The following is a 14,692-nucleotide window of genomic DNA, read 5'->3' on the forward strand; positions in this document are numbered from 1 at the left end:
CCTCCCACCGTCCAAAAACATGCTTCATCGGTTAATTGAATCTAAAATATGGCTCGTCTAGGATGGACTCCGCCTTTGCCCGACAGTAACTGGTTAGCCTCCAGGAACCCCATGACCCTAAGTAGGGATAGGCGAGTTTTAAATATAAATGGGTTCCTCTTTTTTTTTTTGTTGACCTAACATTCAAATTTAACATCCCACTTCATTTTTTTATTTATGCAATTTCTAAAACGGTATTCATTACAGTTGTGTGGTGTGCAGCAGTTCTTTGTATCAGACTCTGAGGTAGCTCTTAAATTCGTGTTTCCCATAAACCCACCTGATGTTAATCATTTTTACTTTGAAATGTTACACATGAAGCCTGCAGGTATCATACTTTCAATATGACAGACTTGGGCTGGTTATCCATATGAATCAGCTAGTATGTGGTTGTTTTTCAGTCAACTACATGACACTGCTGTAGAAAAATGACACTGTAATAAACGCCTATGATTGTTTACTCAAAACAACCATAATGTTGTGTTGAGGTGAGTCTGGCGAGGCGAGTTTCTATTGTAGGGGTGTAACTATTGATCGACTAAATCTGAGGAAAGTTGTTAATCGAATCCATATATAAAAAACAAATACGTTTGTTTTATTAGACACCTAGAAGAGTTTCCCTGCACCAAAATGAGAGTAATGAATGAAACAGTCTATAGATAGTCTAATAACTGTAATTTATTAACTAAATTTAAATTTCAATGAATTACGTTATTCCATTAGGGAGAAAAGTAATTAAATTATAGTAATTTGCTATTTTTTAATGTGTTACCCCAATGCTGAAAAGGACACGTTTTTTTTACATATATAAAAACGCCGTAATCATAATTAAAAGACCACTGGAGACATTTAAAATAATCAAAATATGATTCGAGTGGGACTTCATTTTCTCACCTTCTCAAACAATTCTATTCATACCCACTATAGCCACTTGGGGGCGCCAAAACCTACAAATCCCCAAGAAGGGCTTCTACGCCCACAAACGGCGGTAAACCAATCAGCGACCGCTTGGATTCCACAACAACCAATCAACGGAGGCAGATGCTGGGTTGGGGCGGAACTATGAAAACAAACTCTTCCTGGATCGTGATGCTGCACATGAAAGCTAAGCAGACCACAATCAAATCATATTAATGTGTAAATATACGTATATTTATTTAATTGTTGGATCGAAATGGGGTTGATGACGATTTTGAAGAAGATGAAGCAAAAAGAGCGCGAAGTTAGACTCCTAATGCTGTATCCTTCTTGTAACGGTTTAGCTAGGCTACAATTAGCCTTCTCGAGCCAAACAATGGTTTTCTATTAGCAGAGCACATTATATTTAATGTATTTAAGTATAAATGTGGGCTAACACATAAAACTAATAATGTTATGTCGTGGAAGCCATGTTGTATTAGCAACTGTATGCAGTTATTGTCATTAATGGCGGCGTGCAGAGGTCTGGACAACGCTGGAAAAACCACCATCCTGAAGAAGTTTAACGGTGAAGACGTCAGCACCATCTCCCCCACCCTGGGCTTCAACATCAAAACTCTGGAGCACAGGGGGTAGGAGGCAGCATACAGAATATGTATATACATATTTTTAAGTTATATAAGTCCTTTTTTTATTTATATAAAGATATTTGTTTTAATAAAAAAATATGTTTTTATTAGTAAAATTGTTTTTATAAAATACTTTATCCTAAAAATAAAGAAGCGTAAACACTAAAAAGGGGATTTTAAGCACCTTAAGCTATTTTCTTGTTAGTCCTCAAGTGTAATCCCAAAAAATGTACCAGTTTTCTTTTTTCTATTATTGTTTCCGAAGAACAACTTGGAGCCGTTTCTGTATTTTTATCAATTTTAGAAGAAAATCACTTGTAAAAGAGGACACGGTATCTTAATTTTAAAGTATAAGCCTAGGATCTGCAACTTATAACACTAATTCTGGTAAATTTCTCTACCCCGAAAATTAAGACTCTGATATCTATTTAGGTTTATTTTTATTTTAAATATAAGTGAACTGTTGCTTTTTGGCATAAATAAAACATGAACATAAGGGGAAAATACCGTCTTTTCCTAATCATGAATCAGTTTACAACTTTTGACAGATGTTCACATGAATTCCTTTCAAAATAAAAGATATCCTGTACCACATAGGACACTATAATGTCACCAGTGATTTAAAAAAAGTTTATTTTACCATTTGTGATGCATCTCTGCCAGAAATTTGTAAATCAAACTAACAAAAATTAAATTACAGATAATTAAGTGATTCTTACCATATTGAAATACAAGGTTCTTACTTTTTATTTTACTTTACAGTAACTTTTTGAGATTAAAGCTTTTAAAGCCACAGTGGATTGTGGCTGCTGCAGACCTTTGACATAAACAAACGATTGTGTTTACCTGGGATATTTTTTTTAACAAGTGATACACATTGATCTGAATATTTCATAGATTTGAAAATGGTTTCCAAAAAAAAAAAGAAAGAAACTCCAACTATTTCATTCTAAAGAGCAAAACTTGGATGTCTGCTTACATGAGAGAATTGGTCACATTTACGATCAAAGTTTTTATTTCTTTAGTACTTAAGTTTAAGAAATTGGTTTTTGCTCCTCAAAAGTTGGTATTTTTCAGGCTTGTTGGTCTAAAATATCTGCTGCAATTCACCTGTGATCATTAAAACATACATAAAAGACGACCAAGTTAGAGTTCTGCAGAATATCTCAATTTGCTAAATTCTGGTTTCTACTTTTTCTAGGTTTAAACTGAACATCTGGGATGTCGGTGGTCAGAAGTCACTGCGCTCCTACTGGAGGAATTACTTTGAGAGCACGGATGGGCTGGTGTGGGTGGTGGACAGCGCGGACAGACTCCGACTAGACGATTGCAAGCGGGAGCTGAGAGCCCTCCTGCTGGAGGAGGTAATCTCTAGTCTGAAAAATCCACATTAAAGGTCCTGAAATAGTTAAAAAACCCACTACGATGAAAATTAGGGACATCTATAAAGAAAATTAAGCTTAAATTACCATGCAAAACAGTCCCACCTTCAATTTTTTAAATGAAATACTGCCGCTCTACAGGAACTATGTTCTAGAATCTAGAAAATGACAGGTTTATAATTAAAAGATCACTTTGAAAATAAATCCAAAGATGATGCCGTGTGCCCCTGATGTAATATTTTTGACTTTACGTCCCCACAGAGATTAGCTGGAGCCACGTTGCTGGTGTTTACAAATAAACAGGATTTACCAGGAGCTTTATCTAAAGAAGCGATACGAGAGGTAAGCTTTAAAAAGATGTTTGAGCTTTAGTGTTGTTTGCATTCGAACACCACCTGCTGTTCTCCTGCAGGCACTGGCCCTGGATGAGATCAAATCCCATCACTGGTGCATCATCGGCTGCAGTGCAATAACGGGAGAAAACCTTCTAGCCGGGGTGGACTGGCTGTTAGACGACATCGCTGCAAGGATCTTCACTAAAGACTGAAACCAGATCAGAACTGGTTTTAGGAGTTTTCATTTGTGCTCATCTAAATACATTTTTTGCTAATGAAGTGATTTGTAGGCTTTCTGAGTGGGATCTCAAGTCAGACATGGCTCAAGTTTAATTTACTAGCTTACGTATGCATTAAAATGGAATATTTAAAAGTATTTAACCCTCTGTGTGGTGGTCACAACATGAATGAAATTGTTTTTCAAACTATCTGGTAATACATTACATATCACTTAAGTCACAAGTAAGGGAGTGGAAGGAAGCGAACTTAAACATGGCTTCTGAGAAACATTTGACAGTGTTTCATGATTTAGAGGGTCAAAACATTTCAGATATCAAAAAAATTACTCCAATTAGATTCAGTTTTGTATATGGTTCATATCTCACATTAGACTAATCAAATCAAGTCATTTTGCTTGAGTGCAAAAAAGTAGAAAGTGACATTTACATAGCCATAATTCTGTTTCATCAAATTAAAGACTCAATGAAAATTGCTGCTTGAGAAAGCTCATGTGAGCAATTGCAATGGATGAAATGAAGTCTCCTGGCTCCGCCCACATGTTTTTTTCCTCTTCCACACTGGTAAATGGCTTTTTTCAGACTTTGATATCTCTTACAAATTTTCTTCCACTGTTAACATTAGCTTGAGAGGGGTTATAAGCTAGCAAGAGTATCAAAGGGCTGATGGGAAATCAGTGGAGGGTTACTTCAGGGCCAACAGCCCGACCCACAACCCAGGCAACTTGATTAACTACAAAGTCTAAACAAAAATATTTTGGGTATAAAACAGCATAATAAACTACCACTGAGAACACTTTAAATAAATCAGAATATTGATTCAGTTAAACTAAGGAAAAATATAAGAAGTCATCCCAAGTTTCAAAAACATTTATTGAAATTACACAGAAAAAGTGGCTTCATTTTTCCAAGGCATCCAGTCTGTAAAAAAAGAAAAATAAAGTTAAACCTCTTATTTGTTTAACAAATTAAACAATTTATTTCACTAAAAAGATCAGAGGGGTTAACCAATCAGTCATGAATTCTCAGACTGGGGCGGTAATAGGAACTCATCACTTCTGCAAACATCTCCTGAAACATGTTCTTCTGGATCAAACTCACCATCTTTCAGAGTTGGCTGAGCAGCTCTCTCCTGTTGAAGACAAAGAAACTTTACTCATTACTGAATAAAAACGACCAAAGACTTTTACAGTTCCTGGTTTGTGGATCAGATTTTCTTCTTCAGTTATCCCAAGAGCAATCTCCCTCCCCATCAGAGCCCAGCAGACCACCTTACACCTAGGGGGAAGGGTTCTCAGTGCCAGACTGGGTCAACAGGAGAGGGATCCTGCCTTGGAGTGAAGGCACCGCCCCTTCAACTGAGGGTCGAGTACATCATCTTCACAACCCAGTCACTCCTCCCATGTTCTACATACCCGTTAGAGTATCCGGTCATCCTAACCGGTCAGCTGACCGACGAAAACGCCACATAGGCTCATTGACCTGCAGACAGCATGAGAGAGCATTAGTTTACTGTTATGGTTCCTCTATAAACATCAGTGACAGAGTGCAGATCAGAGGGGATACCAATCAGTCACTAAATTTCAGACTGGGGCGGTATAAAGAAACTTCATCACATCCGTGCATCAGTGTTGACATGCCATCCAAATAAAACGCCAACCTGGCAACGCAAACGCAGTCGTTTATTCCTTCAGCAGCTTCAGTCTCATGCTGGAGAAACTCCACCTTGGAAGAAAAACAAAAGTAGATTGTTGAAAGCTGCACAAGATTTAAACAAAAATCTACTAGAGGAACTAAAATATCAAAATTTCCATTCAGACTGTTGGTAACCCCAACAAGTCATCCCCTTGTTGCCATGGCAACACCAGTGGGTTCACCTTTTCAGGTCTGGCGTCGACACATGGCGTAAGACGCGTGCGGGTGTCATCATAAATGGGAAACACTAAGACAAAGACCCACGAGCACAGACTGATCACCAGCTCACCTGGAGTCACAGTCAGAGCACGATGGAGCTTCAACAGGAAAGGACCTGAAATCAAACGATACCATTAGCAAGAAGCTTAGCGACATCCGGCACGAGTCGTATGAAGACGACCACGCGGTATCAGAAGTTAAAATTCTCAACAGCAGTTCAGACGAACGAGATTCCAAATTATCTCATCACTTTCAGCAGGCCGAGAACCAGCAGCAGTTTACGGTGTTGGTCAAAATATAGGAGTTTAAGGAGAACTTTAAACTATAGTTTACCTAATGTTTTCAGATCAAACCACTATTCCTCCTACAGATACTCTTAATATAGGCCTAGAAACAATTTGCCAGTTTTTGCTTTTCATCAAGTGTTTGAAACTAAAAATATTGTCATTTTTATGCACCACAATAAAGTCAGTCAACTTAATTGCAAATAAATTCAGTTATTAAGGCATGGTAGTTCTCCTATATTTAGACCAACACCGTAATCTTCCAGAGACGCTCCTCAGTCTTACCTCTGCTGCCTCACATCTGCCTGAGCTGGAAGCAGTTGAAGTTTCTGCAGAGAACAAGACAAGTCAATGAAGCAAAACTTTGTTTTAAACAACGTCTTGAAACAATTTTAAGGACTGAGACGTTTGAGCTGATGCAGTTGCTCAGATGTTCGTGTCGTTTCACATGGGGTCAAAGTGAGCTAAGTTTCATCATCACTGAAACTGCTTCAAAACCCGCCGATTATAAAAACATTTACCTTCATTTCTGCACTTCAGATCTGACCCTCCTGCAAAAGACAATCTTATTAGATATAAATCAAAAACCGTTTCTGCTTACGTTAAAGACTTCCTGTTTGATCAGGGCTTTGGTGACAAATTGCCATGAGACACAAAGTCGTCCAAATGTTTGATGGGTTTAACCCATTTCATCCTTTCAAACCTTTAAGACCCTTTAATATATTTAAAATCCTTATCACACACAAATCAACTTAAAAATATACCCACTTACATGATGCGTAACTGTAACTCATGCCGGCGTCATGGAAATCCTCCGCCTAACAGAGAGGAAGGGAACTCTTAATAAGAGGCTACATTTTAAACTTAACTTTAACTAATAATTTTTGAGTTTGTCAGATTAAAGGATGACATCACACTTATCAGGCATATGCTTGTCAATAATTTTAATCATCATATTAACACACTAGTAAGAATTTCACAAATTAATCCAAAACTTACATTTAAAGTGAAGTTTCATTTGCAGAGATATTGGTGAGCAAAGACCACCTGGGAAAATAAAATAGTAATATTAAAATGTGGAAACTGAGAAGTCATATTTTTGGCTAAAATTGATTGCATCGTCAACCACAAATGATAAAATGAGTTAAAATGAAACTACTCATAATTATTTGCAAGGCTCAATATGCCACTCAGAATCTGGTAAAGAGATTTTCTTCAAAGGCGGATTCGGTAAGAGAGAGTTCAGGAACTCATCACAGCAGCACACTGAGCTCAGGACTCTGAGGTGATCCAGATCTTTAAAGTTTAAAAAAAAACCAAAGCAAAGAAGCATTTACCTTGAGAATGATCCAGAATTCTTCTGAGCTGGGGAAAAAGTTCACAAATCTTGTTACTTTTTGAAACGTTAATAATAGAAATTAAATTTGTCAGTTCATGCTACTCAGAATGATTTTATTTAAGTGTCTTCAATGGATTTCAGTGAGAGAGTTCAATGTAAACATCACTGTAGCGTGAAGCTACATGCCAAGTTAGCTACTAATAATTATGGTAAATAATATTACCTTTTTATGTGCTCCTTTAAAGTTTTCCATGATCTGCAAAACACAAAAATGACCAAAACTAGCATTAGCATACAGATGTTAGCACATCGGCCTCTCTGGTAAGCTACCACGTGACTGCTCCACGCAGCGTGTTCTTCAAGTAACAATTTCTTTCCACATGCATAAATAAAAGTTCACATTTTTTAAAAAGTCCGTCTCACATCAGAATAATAAAGTGCAATCACAGTCATTCAGTACAGGTCTGTGAAATTATCATCATTGAGAGACGATGCTAGCTAGCAATGGCATCTAGTAATTAAAATCGCATTTAAGTATTAAATGCGCATCAACTATGATAAAATATTTGAGTAAATTTGGAACTGACAGTTTATTGTATGGTACAAATCAATCATTACCAATAAATATCAAAGATTGTTGGAGGATGGTTTATGATTGTTTTCCCAAATTGGATGGCTGCTAACACATAAGAAACTAGCTTAAACCTAGCATAGCTAATAAAAAGTGAGCATTTCGCTGCGGCTTACATAATATCAAATGTCACCGTCAAATGTTTTAAACAAATCCAACGTTGCAGCAACTTTTAGTTGTGATGAACACAATTCACAGACTCTTACCTCGAGCAGAAGTCAGAAAGAAATGGAAGAATGAATTTGCGCCTTTGAGTTATATAGGGCGACGAAAGGCTCCTCCCACCGGAAACATCCGGCAAGAAAAACAAGAAATCGACTTACACTTTAAATAGGACGAAATGAAAATATTTTAAATTCCAGCCTTAAAGTTTATCTTTTTTTTATGATTCGATAAATATATTTTTTACAAAATATAATTTAAATCAAATAGATTTTTTTTTTATTCGAAAAACGTCATTTCCGTTTAATGAGACTAATCTATTCTGCGCCACAAGGTGGCGACAAAGATTTCAAAATTCAAAACAAGCAAAAAGAAAATAATCATTTTAAAATGACTACTTTGCCTGTTTTCCCCCTTTGAAGTTTATCAGTTATTTATGAACTGTGTTTGAATGAATTGCTGTCATTTATTTCCTTAAGCCTCCATGTTTTTTCTCAGTTGTTTAAAATAAAATTGACTGATGTCTAAATATGATTTTAAAACTAAGATTTATTTGAGTGGGATCAATTGAAATAAGTTTAGCTTTTTTTGTTTGGTTTTGTGAAGTTTATCTCAAGGCCATGAAGACTTATGCACAAAACTGTTGGTCAACACAAAAAATAAAATAATAAAACAAAATATCTTATACAAGGGCTGCACGGTGGCGCAGTGGTTAGCTCCTGCCTCACAGCGAGAAGGCCCCGGTTCGAATCCCGGCTGGGACCTTTCTGTGTGGAGTTTGCATGTTCTCCCCGTGCATGCGTGGGTTTTCACCGGGGACTCCGGCTTCCTCCCACCGTCCAAAAACATGCTTCATAGGCTGATTGGTGACTTTAAATTGCCCCTAGGTGTGAATGTGAGAGTGGATGTGTGTGTGATTGAGGCCCTGCGACAGACTGGCGACCTGTCCAGGATGTACCCTCATAAGCCTTCGCTCATCAGTAGCCGGGATAGGCTCCGGCATCTCCGCGACCCCGAAAGGGAAGAAGCGGCCAGGAAGATGGATGGATGGATCTTATACAATAAATAAACATTTTGAACACAATGCAAAAGTAAGGACAAATGATCTAAAACACAATAAATATGACTAAAAACACTCATATTTTTTAAAACACTTACATTTTTATGCATCTGAAGAACTTTATTATTTTACAAAAAAAATGATTACTCTAAGAAATGTATATGCAAACAGGGAGCGGAATGCACATAAAGTGCAGTTATGACTGGTGATGTGGACACATTGGACTCCAGAGTCCAGTACCTATTTTATTGTCATTCTGGTTTATTAGTTTGAAAAGTGAAAGAAGAGCACATTTAGCAGCTTCACTCCTTCGATAAACAAACTGTCATTTATCTCATCTATTTGCCTTAACTTTATTACATGTTCCTCCTCCTGTAGGGAAGCATCTGAACTGAAGTGAAACATTGACTTTATGTTGAAATACTACAAAAAAAATTACAAATTTTATATATTATTAATAAGTAAGATTTATTGTGATGAATCTAAAACCGTTTTCTAAAAATAATAGGAAAAATGTTTTTATTATCTGGCAAATTAGGGGTTTCAAAGTAATCTGATGTTGAATTTCTGAATACTCATACATACAAAAGAAAAGCACTGTATTCTTCAGAGCACAAGTCATTTTTTTAGCTGGTGCGACTAATAAGTATTTTTTTTTTTTAATAAAAACGCTCATGTATTTGTTGTTTCCCACTAATAACCTCCAGAGGGCACTGTAGGTGTGTGTCTGTATATGCTACTGACGGCAACACAGAGGAAGAAGGTCTAGCCACTAATATTCCGAAAAATACAATACTTGAAAAAAAAAATGAAATGTCATCTTTTCATACATATTTTTATTTCTTTAAGTTAAGATTACATTTTTTAAAAATACATTCCAACTTTCAGGCAGTAAACAATAAAACATCCAGCCGTTTTATTTAATCTGTAACCAGAAAACTAAGTATTTTCAATTTGAATGTCTTCACATGAACTGAGCCAGTTCAGTAACCATCATTAAAACTCAAAAAGAGTTAAAATAGACATTTACATCCAGTTTATACAAAGATTCGGTTGCAGTTTCCCCATAAATACTATTCTAGTGTGTAAAATAAGTGTAGATTTACAAGTTACATTATTGTACTGAATGGCTGCTGCTCATCCATCACAAACAGTCGAGAATGGCACCAATAATCTCCAATAATATGATCATATCCACTGAATGGTCATTGCCACCAAAACTCACGCCTCTACACTCATTCTGATCTACAACGAGGCAGAGATCCTTTGAAGTATACGCTCTCAGCAGTGGATACAACACTAGAAAATTTCAGAGTAAAACCAGAAACTGCTGAACTCAGACTCAACTTTTTCCTTGAGCAAACCTTGTGTGCAGCTTGCAGAGTAGATCCCAAAACCACCTTTAAAAAGTCTCACATCCTTCATTGCTCAGCAAAGAGAGAGAGAAAAACCCTCTGGAGAGTCCAGGTTTTATTGTATTAGTTAAAAACAAGTTCAAAGTGTCCACCCAGATCTACTGGAACTCAGCTAACACTGAGGTATGCGTGTTCTTCTTCTTCAGGGAGGGCGAGGAGGACGACGGCGAGGAAGAGGCAGGTGTGAGGGTGACGCTGTAGAGGTTATTAATGAAGCTCTCCCATCCTCGACGAAGCGCCCGGTCGAAGGCCTGAAGGGAGGAGAAGGAAAAGGACGGTTAGCACACTCAAAAACAGAATTTTAAGATAGTAAGAAGACCCTTGTTTTAAGAATAATTTGGTCTTATTCTCTGTAAGAATTTTTGACTTATTTCTAGGGGCCCTGTTTTTGCAGTGACAGGTTGTGAGATGTTTGGCTTAAGTCTAAAACACACAGTGTTTGTTCCTACTTTATCTACTGGACAAAACAAACAGGAGAGTCTGACTCAAGCTGGAGTTTACTGGAAATAATTTCCATGTCTGACACAAGCGGACTATTGTCTCTGTAGGAGCAGAGTTACGGTAGCAGTTCTGGGAAAATTCCCAGGAAGGAAAATAAAATCAAGCTTCTCCGATTTCATTTTTTTCCCCTGGTTTATTAGCAGGGATTAGCGTGGGCGCACTTCAGCTGCAGACAATCCGAACATGTGACATGCGTGCAAGTCTGCGCTGAGTGCGCAAAAGGAGGTGAACTAAACGTGCTACAAAAAACACGCTAAATGTTCTAAAGGTGCCACAAAAAACTCACTAAATATGCTAAACACATTAAATCTGCTAAAACCGCTAAACTAAATACGCTACACAAAAAATGCTAAACGTGCTAAATCCGCTAAAACCGCTAAATGAAATGCGCAACATAAAAAAAATACTAAATGTGCTAGACAAAACATGCTGAATGTGCTAAACGTGCGAAATCCGCTAAAGACGCAAAACTACATTTTCTACACAATACACATTTAATGTGCTAAACGTTCTTAATCAGCTAGAAGCGCTGAAGTAAACGTGCTACACAAAACACACAGAATGTGCTAAACGTGCTAAATCCGCTAAAAGTGCTAAACGAAATGCGCAACACAAAACATACTAAATGTGCTAAATGTGCGAAATCCGCTAAAGACGCAAAACTACATTTTCTACACAGTACACACTTAATGTGCTAAATGTTCTTAATCCGCTAGAAGCGCTAATGTAAACGTGCTACACAAAACACACTGAATGTGCTAAACATGCTAAATCCACTAAAAACGCTAAACTAAAAGTGCAACACAAAACAAGCTAGATGTATTTTTACTGAATACAAAACACCCTAAATACACTAAAAGCACTTAAGCCCACTTAACTAAATGTGCTACACAAAACATACTAAATGCGTAAAATATGCAAAACAAATGCTAAATGTGTTGCATACGCTACCCGCTAAATGCGCCAAATGCGCTACACAAAAGACGGTTAACGTGCTAAATGCACTTAATGCGTTAAATGTAGGTTTTCCAATGGACATTTTTGATGTCACAATGGACATATAATTTCAGCCGGGCACAAACCACAAATATTAATGTATCCTCTATCATCAATTTTCCAATGGTTGACATGACAGATCTCTTACGTCACTACATAATCCGAGTCCCTGACTGGTCAAAGTTTCAAACTTTTAACGTGTTCAATTGCTGCACATCACGTACCTAGAGTCCAAAAACAACTGCGTAGCTACGCGTGAATGTGGGAGTTTTTAACACAGTAGCCCAAAACAACATTTACATTGATTTTTTATTTATTTGAATGCATGTTAAAGCTCCTCAATCTAACGGAGACACCCGCACAAAAATCTACACTGCAAAATACTGAAACTTAAGAAAGTACAAGGATGTTTTTCAATAGCAAAATAATAAGAAAATGTGTCTTGGTGACTGGATTTTTTAAAATTAAAATGGAGTATGAGACCTTTTGACTTATTTGTAAGGGGCCTGCTGTTTTGCCGTGTAGCTGTGTGTTTTCTAATCGCTGGGCTCTGAGCTGATTAACGGCGCTGGAATGTTGTTCCGGTGTTGGTTCAGCAGGGAGCTGTTCCACTCCAGCGATCAGAGGATGGGATACAGGAGCCGCAGGAATGCAGGTTTGAGTTACAGGAGAAGATCTCGGGTCAGGTCCTACAGAACCTGGTTCTCATTGTGAGGGTGACGTAAAGGAAAAGTCCTGACATGGTGGCAGCTGTACTTTGACCCTGAGAAAGCCTGACATTAATAAGGTGATATGGTCCGTTTCCATGGTGATTAACGACCTGGGGTGTAATAGTTGAGTGTGATGAGGCAGGACTTTGCCCTCTACTTAACTACAGGCGTTATATAACCTGCAGGGGGATGGAAGTTAAGGTGGAATGAGGGTTTTATGGAAATGTGAGTGACAGCATCTCACCTTGCGATAATTCTTCACTGTTTTACTCTTCAGCACCTTCATCCCCTCCTCTTGCTCCCTCTTCATCTTCCTCTCCTCCTCATCTTCCTCCTCATCTTCTCGCACCCTCTTCTTGTCTCTTATCAGGACTTGATCGTCCGCGTCCCCCCGAATTGTGAAGTGAACAAGCGCCGGCTCCTTCTGCTGCCCAATCTCCTCCTCTGTCCTCCTCATTTCTTCGATCTCCATCTCGATCTTCATCCGGACGTCCTCCTGGACGGAGGCCTCCACCGGCTTCTCCTCTTGATCGGCCTCCTTCTCCTTCTTTCGGGTGCTCCTTCTCCACCTGCTGCTGAGGCGGCTGGGTTTCCTCCTCAGGAGGGTCTCTCCGTCGTCCGAGAAGTCAAACGCCTCCACCTCTTCATCTGCAGTCGAGATGTTTCGGCTGCTTCTTCTCCTTCCTCTTCTTCCCTCGTCCATGCAGCTGTCGTCTCCCAGGCTCTGCTCCTCGTTCCTGGGCACCTCCTCTGTGGGGGTCTCAGGCTCATCCAGGCGACCGTAGAAGCCGCTGGACTTGTCCAGGAACTTTGGGGCTCTGATGGAGCTTCGAACCGAGCTCTTCCTGGAGTTCTTTCCAATCGTCATTTCCTCTTTTTTGTGACCTCTATCGCTCGATTCTCCCACAGATTCTCCTTCTGAGGCAGAAAAGGAGGCAGGAGAGATTAGGGATTAATGTGGTTACATAAACCTCACAGCTTAATCATTTTGCAGCAGGTTTTTAGAAGTTTAGAAACGTTTTTAAGTACCATGCGCAATTATAATGGACTTATCATGGCACAAATCTGCAGAGTAGAGTAGTGGTGGCTGTACGCTCCACCACAGCTGAAGCTGCAGGTCAAGGTTGTTACAGCGACTGGATGTCAAACGTGAAGACACAGTGTCCCAACATTTAAAGGTAAATACAGACGTGGACTTTGACTCCGCTGCTGGAGGATGGAGCGCGGCCAGAATCAATGATCACACTGATAATGAAGCTTAAGAGATGGAGCACAAATCTGTTTATTTTTTAATAAAATAAACTTATATTGATTACAAATGTTACAGCAGCTAAAAAGGTTCAAACATCTGCTGCTATTTCTGGTTCTTCAACACGTCTGCCTTAATTTACATAAAAAGAAGGGTAATACTTATGACTATCTAACACTTTTTAAAAGCTTTTTTAAGACAAAAAACAATTTCAAAAGTTGGTGAAATTGTGCAAATCTAAACAGAGAGCTGAAAAATATTTTAGGAAGTCAATTTTTATGAAACAAATGTAAAGAAAGTCTCACCTAAAGTGCTGCTGGCGTCTGTTACCTACAGGTCTGCGTCCTCCTGCTGACTGCAGAGAATAAATGACTGAGAGCTGAGCAGCTCCGCCCACTTCCCCAACGCATGACATCACAGCCCTGCCCTAACCTGTGCTCCTGTCAGTACACACAAACACACACTTAACTACTCACACACACTCACTACAGTCAAAATCACATGAAAACACACACACAGTCAAACCCACAGACACAATTATTCACACACACACTCTCACTGAAGTCATAGTCAAACACACACATTACAGTCCCAAACACACACTTCACTACTCACACACACACTCATTTCAGTCAAAATCACACGAAAACACACACACAGTCACATATACACACAATCACTCCAGTCATAGTCACACGAAAACACACACACACACAAAGTTTTTCACACACTCTCACTAAGGTCATAGTCACACAAACACACACATTACAGTCCCAAACACGCACTAAGGTACTCACACACACACTCACTACAGTCAAAATCACATGAAAAATCACACTCACTAAAGTTATAGTCACACAAACACACAAAAATACACATTACAGTCACAGAC

General features: G+C 38.5%; 2 protein-coding genes, 1 long non-coding RNA gene and 5 other non-coding genes across 8 annotated transcripts; 1 reads left to right on the forward strand and 7 right to left on the reverse strand.

Moving 5' to 3' along the window:
- Positions 1-1,063: 1,063 nt before the first annotated feature.
- Positions 1,064-3,620, forward strand: arl2 (ADP-ribosylation factor-like 2). The gene is made up of 5 exons (XM_024287968.2): positions 1,064-1,278; positions 1,479-1,589; positions 2,788-2,950; positions 3,230-3,310; positions 3,381-3,620. The coding sequence occupies exons 1-5, from the start codon at positions 1,214-1,216 to the stop codon at positions 3,513-3,515; spliced, it is 555 nt and encodes a 184-aa protein (XP_024143736.1). The 5' UTR covers positions 1,064-1,213; the 3' UTR covers positions 3,516-3,620.
- A 773-nt stretch (positions 3,621-4,393) lies between these two features.
- Positions 4,394-7,990, reverse strand: LOC112155927. The gene is made up of 12 exons (XR_002920882.2): positions 7,914-7,990; positions 7,300-7,332; positions 7,075-7,102; positions 6,737-6,784; positions 6,510-6,555; positions 6,259-6,288; positions 6,023-6,066; positions 5,524-5,568; positions 5,200-5,264; positions 4,955-5,021; positions 4,641-4,671; positions 4,394-4,460 (listed from the first exon to the last, which is right to left on the reverse strand). It is a non-coding gene; the product is annotated as an uncharacterized LOC112155927 (long non-coding RNA).
- LOC112156529 lies at positions 4,528-4,602 on the reverse strand. The gene has a single exon (XR_002920995.1). It is a non-coding gene; the product is annotated as a small nucleolar RNA SNORD31 (small nucleolar RNA).
- On the reverse strand, positions 5,087-5,162 carry LOC112156528. The gene has a single exon (XR_002920994.1). It is a non-coding gene; the product is annotated as a small nucleolar RNA SNORD31 (small nucleolar RNA).
- On the reverse strand, positions 5,349-5,475 carry LOC112156530. The gene has a single exon (XR_002920996.1). It is a non-coding gene; the product is annotated as a small nucleolar RNA SNORD22 (small nucleolar RNA).
- On the reverse strand, positions 5,639-5,707 carry LOC112156527. Its single transcript, XR_002920993.1, has one exon. It is a non-coding gene; the product is annotated as a small nucleolar RNA SNORD30 (small nucleolar RNA).
- Positions 6,159-6,223, reverse strand: LOC112156526. Its single transcript, XR_002920992.1, has one exon. It is a non-coding gene; the product is annotated as a small nucleolar RNA SNORD29 (small nucleolar RNA).
- Positions 7,991-9,745: 1,755 nt separating the features above from the next.
- sb:cb1058 (uncharacterized protein LOC394209 homolog) lies at positions 9,746-14,244 on the reverse strand. Its single transcript, XM_024287440.2, has 3 exons — positions 14,106-14,244; positions 12,796-13,469; positions 9,746-10,595 (listed from the first exon to the last, which is right to left on the reverse strand). Exons 2-3 carry the CDS (start codon positions 13,417-13,419, stop codon positions 10,443-10,445), a joined length of 777 nt encoding a protein of 258 aa, XP_024143208.1. The 5' UTR covers positions 13,420-13,469; positions 14,106-14,244; the 3' UTR covers positions 9,746-10,442.
- Between the last annotated feature and the right edge of the window lie 448 nt (positions 14,245-14,692).

This window comes from Oryzias melastigma, linkage group LG18 (assembly GCF_002922805.2).
Source record: "Oryzias melastigma strain HK-1 linkage group LG18, ASM292280v2, whole genome shotgun sequence".
NCBI lineage: Eukaryota > Metazoa > Chordata > Actinopteri > Beloniformes > Adrianichthyidae > Oryzias > Oryzias melastigma.

Excerpts from the sequence above, each read along its gene's own strand:
- arl2 (XM_024287968.2), top strand. The coding sequence starts at position 1,214 with ATGGGGTTGATGACGATTTTGAAGAAGATGAAGCAAAAAGAGCGCGAA. Across the intron at positions 1,279-1,478 it reads GAAGTTAGACTCCTAATGCT|AGGTCTGGACAACGCTGGAA; the intron begins GTATCCTTCTTG and ends GGCGGCGTGCAG. Across the intron at positions 1,590-2,787 it reads AAAACTCTGGAGCACAGGGG|GTTTAAACTGAACATCTGGG; the intron begins GTAGGAGGCAGC and ends TACTTTTTCTAG.
- sb:cb1058 (XM_024287440.2), bottom strand. The coding sequence starts at position 13,419 with ATGACGATTGGAAAGAACTCCAGGAAGAGCTCGGTTCGAAGCTCCATC. Across the intron at positions 10,596-12,795 it reads CAGTGAAGAATTATCGCAAG|GCCTTCGACCGGGCGCTTCG; the intron begins GTGAGATGCTGT and ends TCCTCCCTTCAG.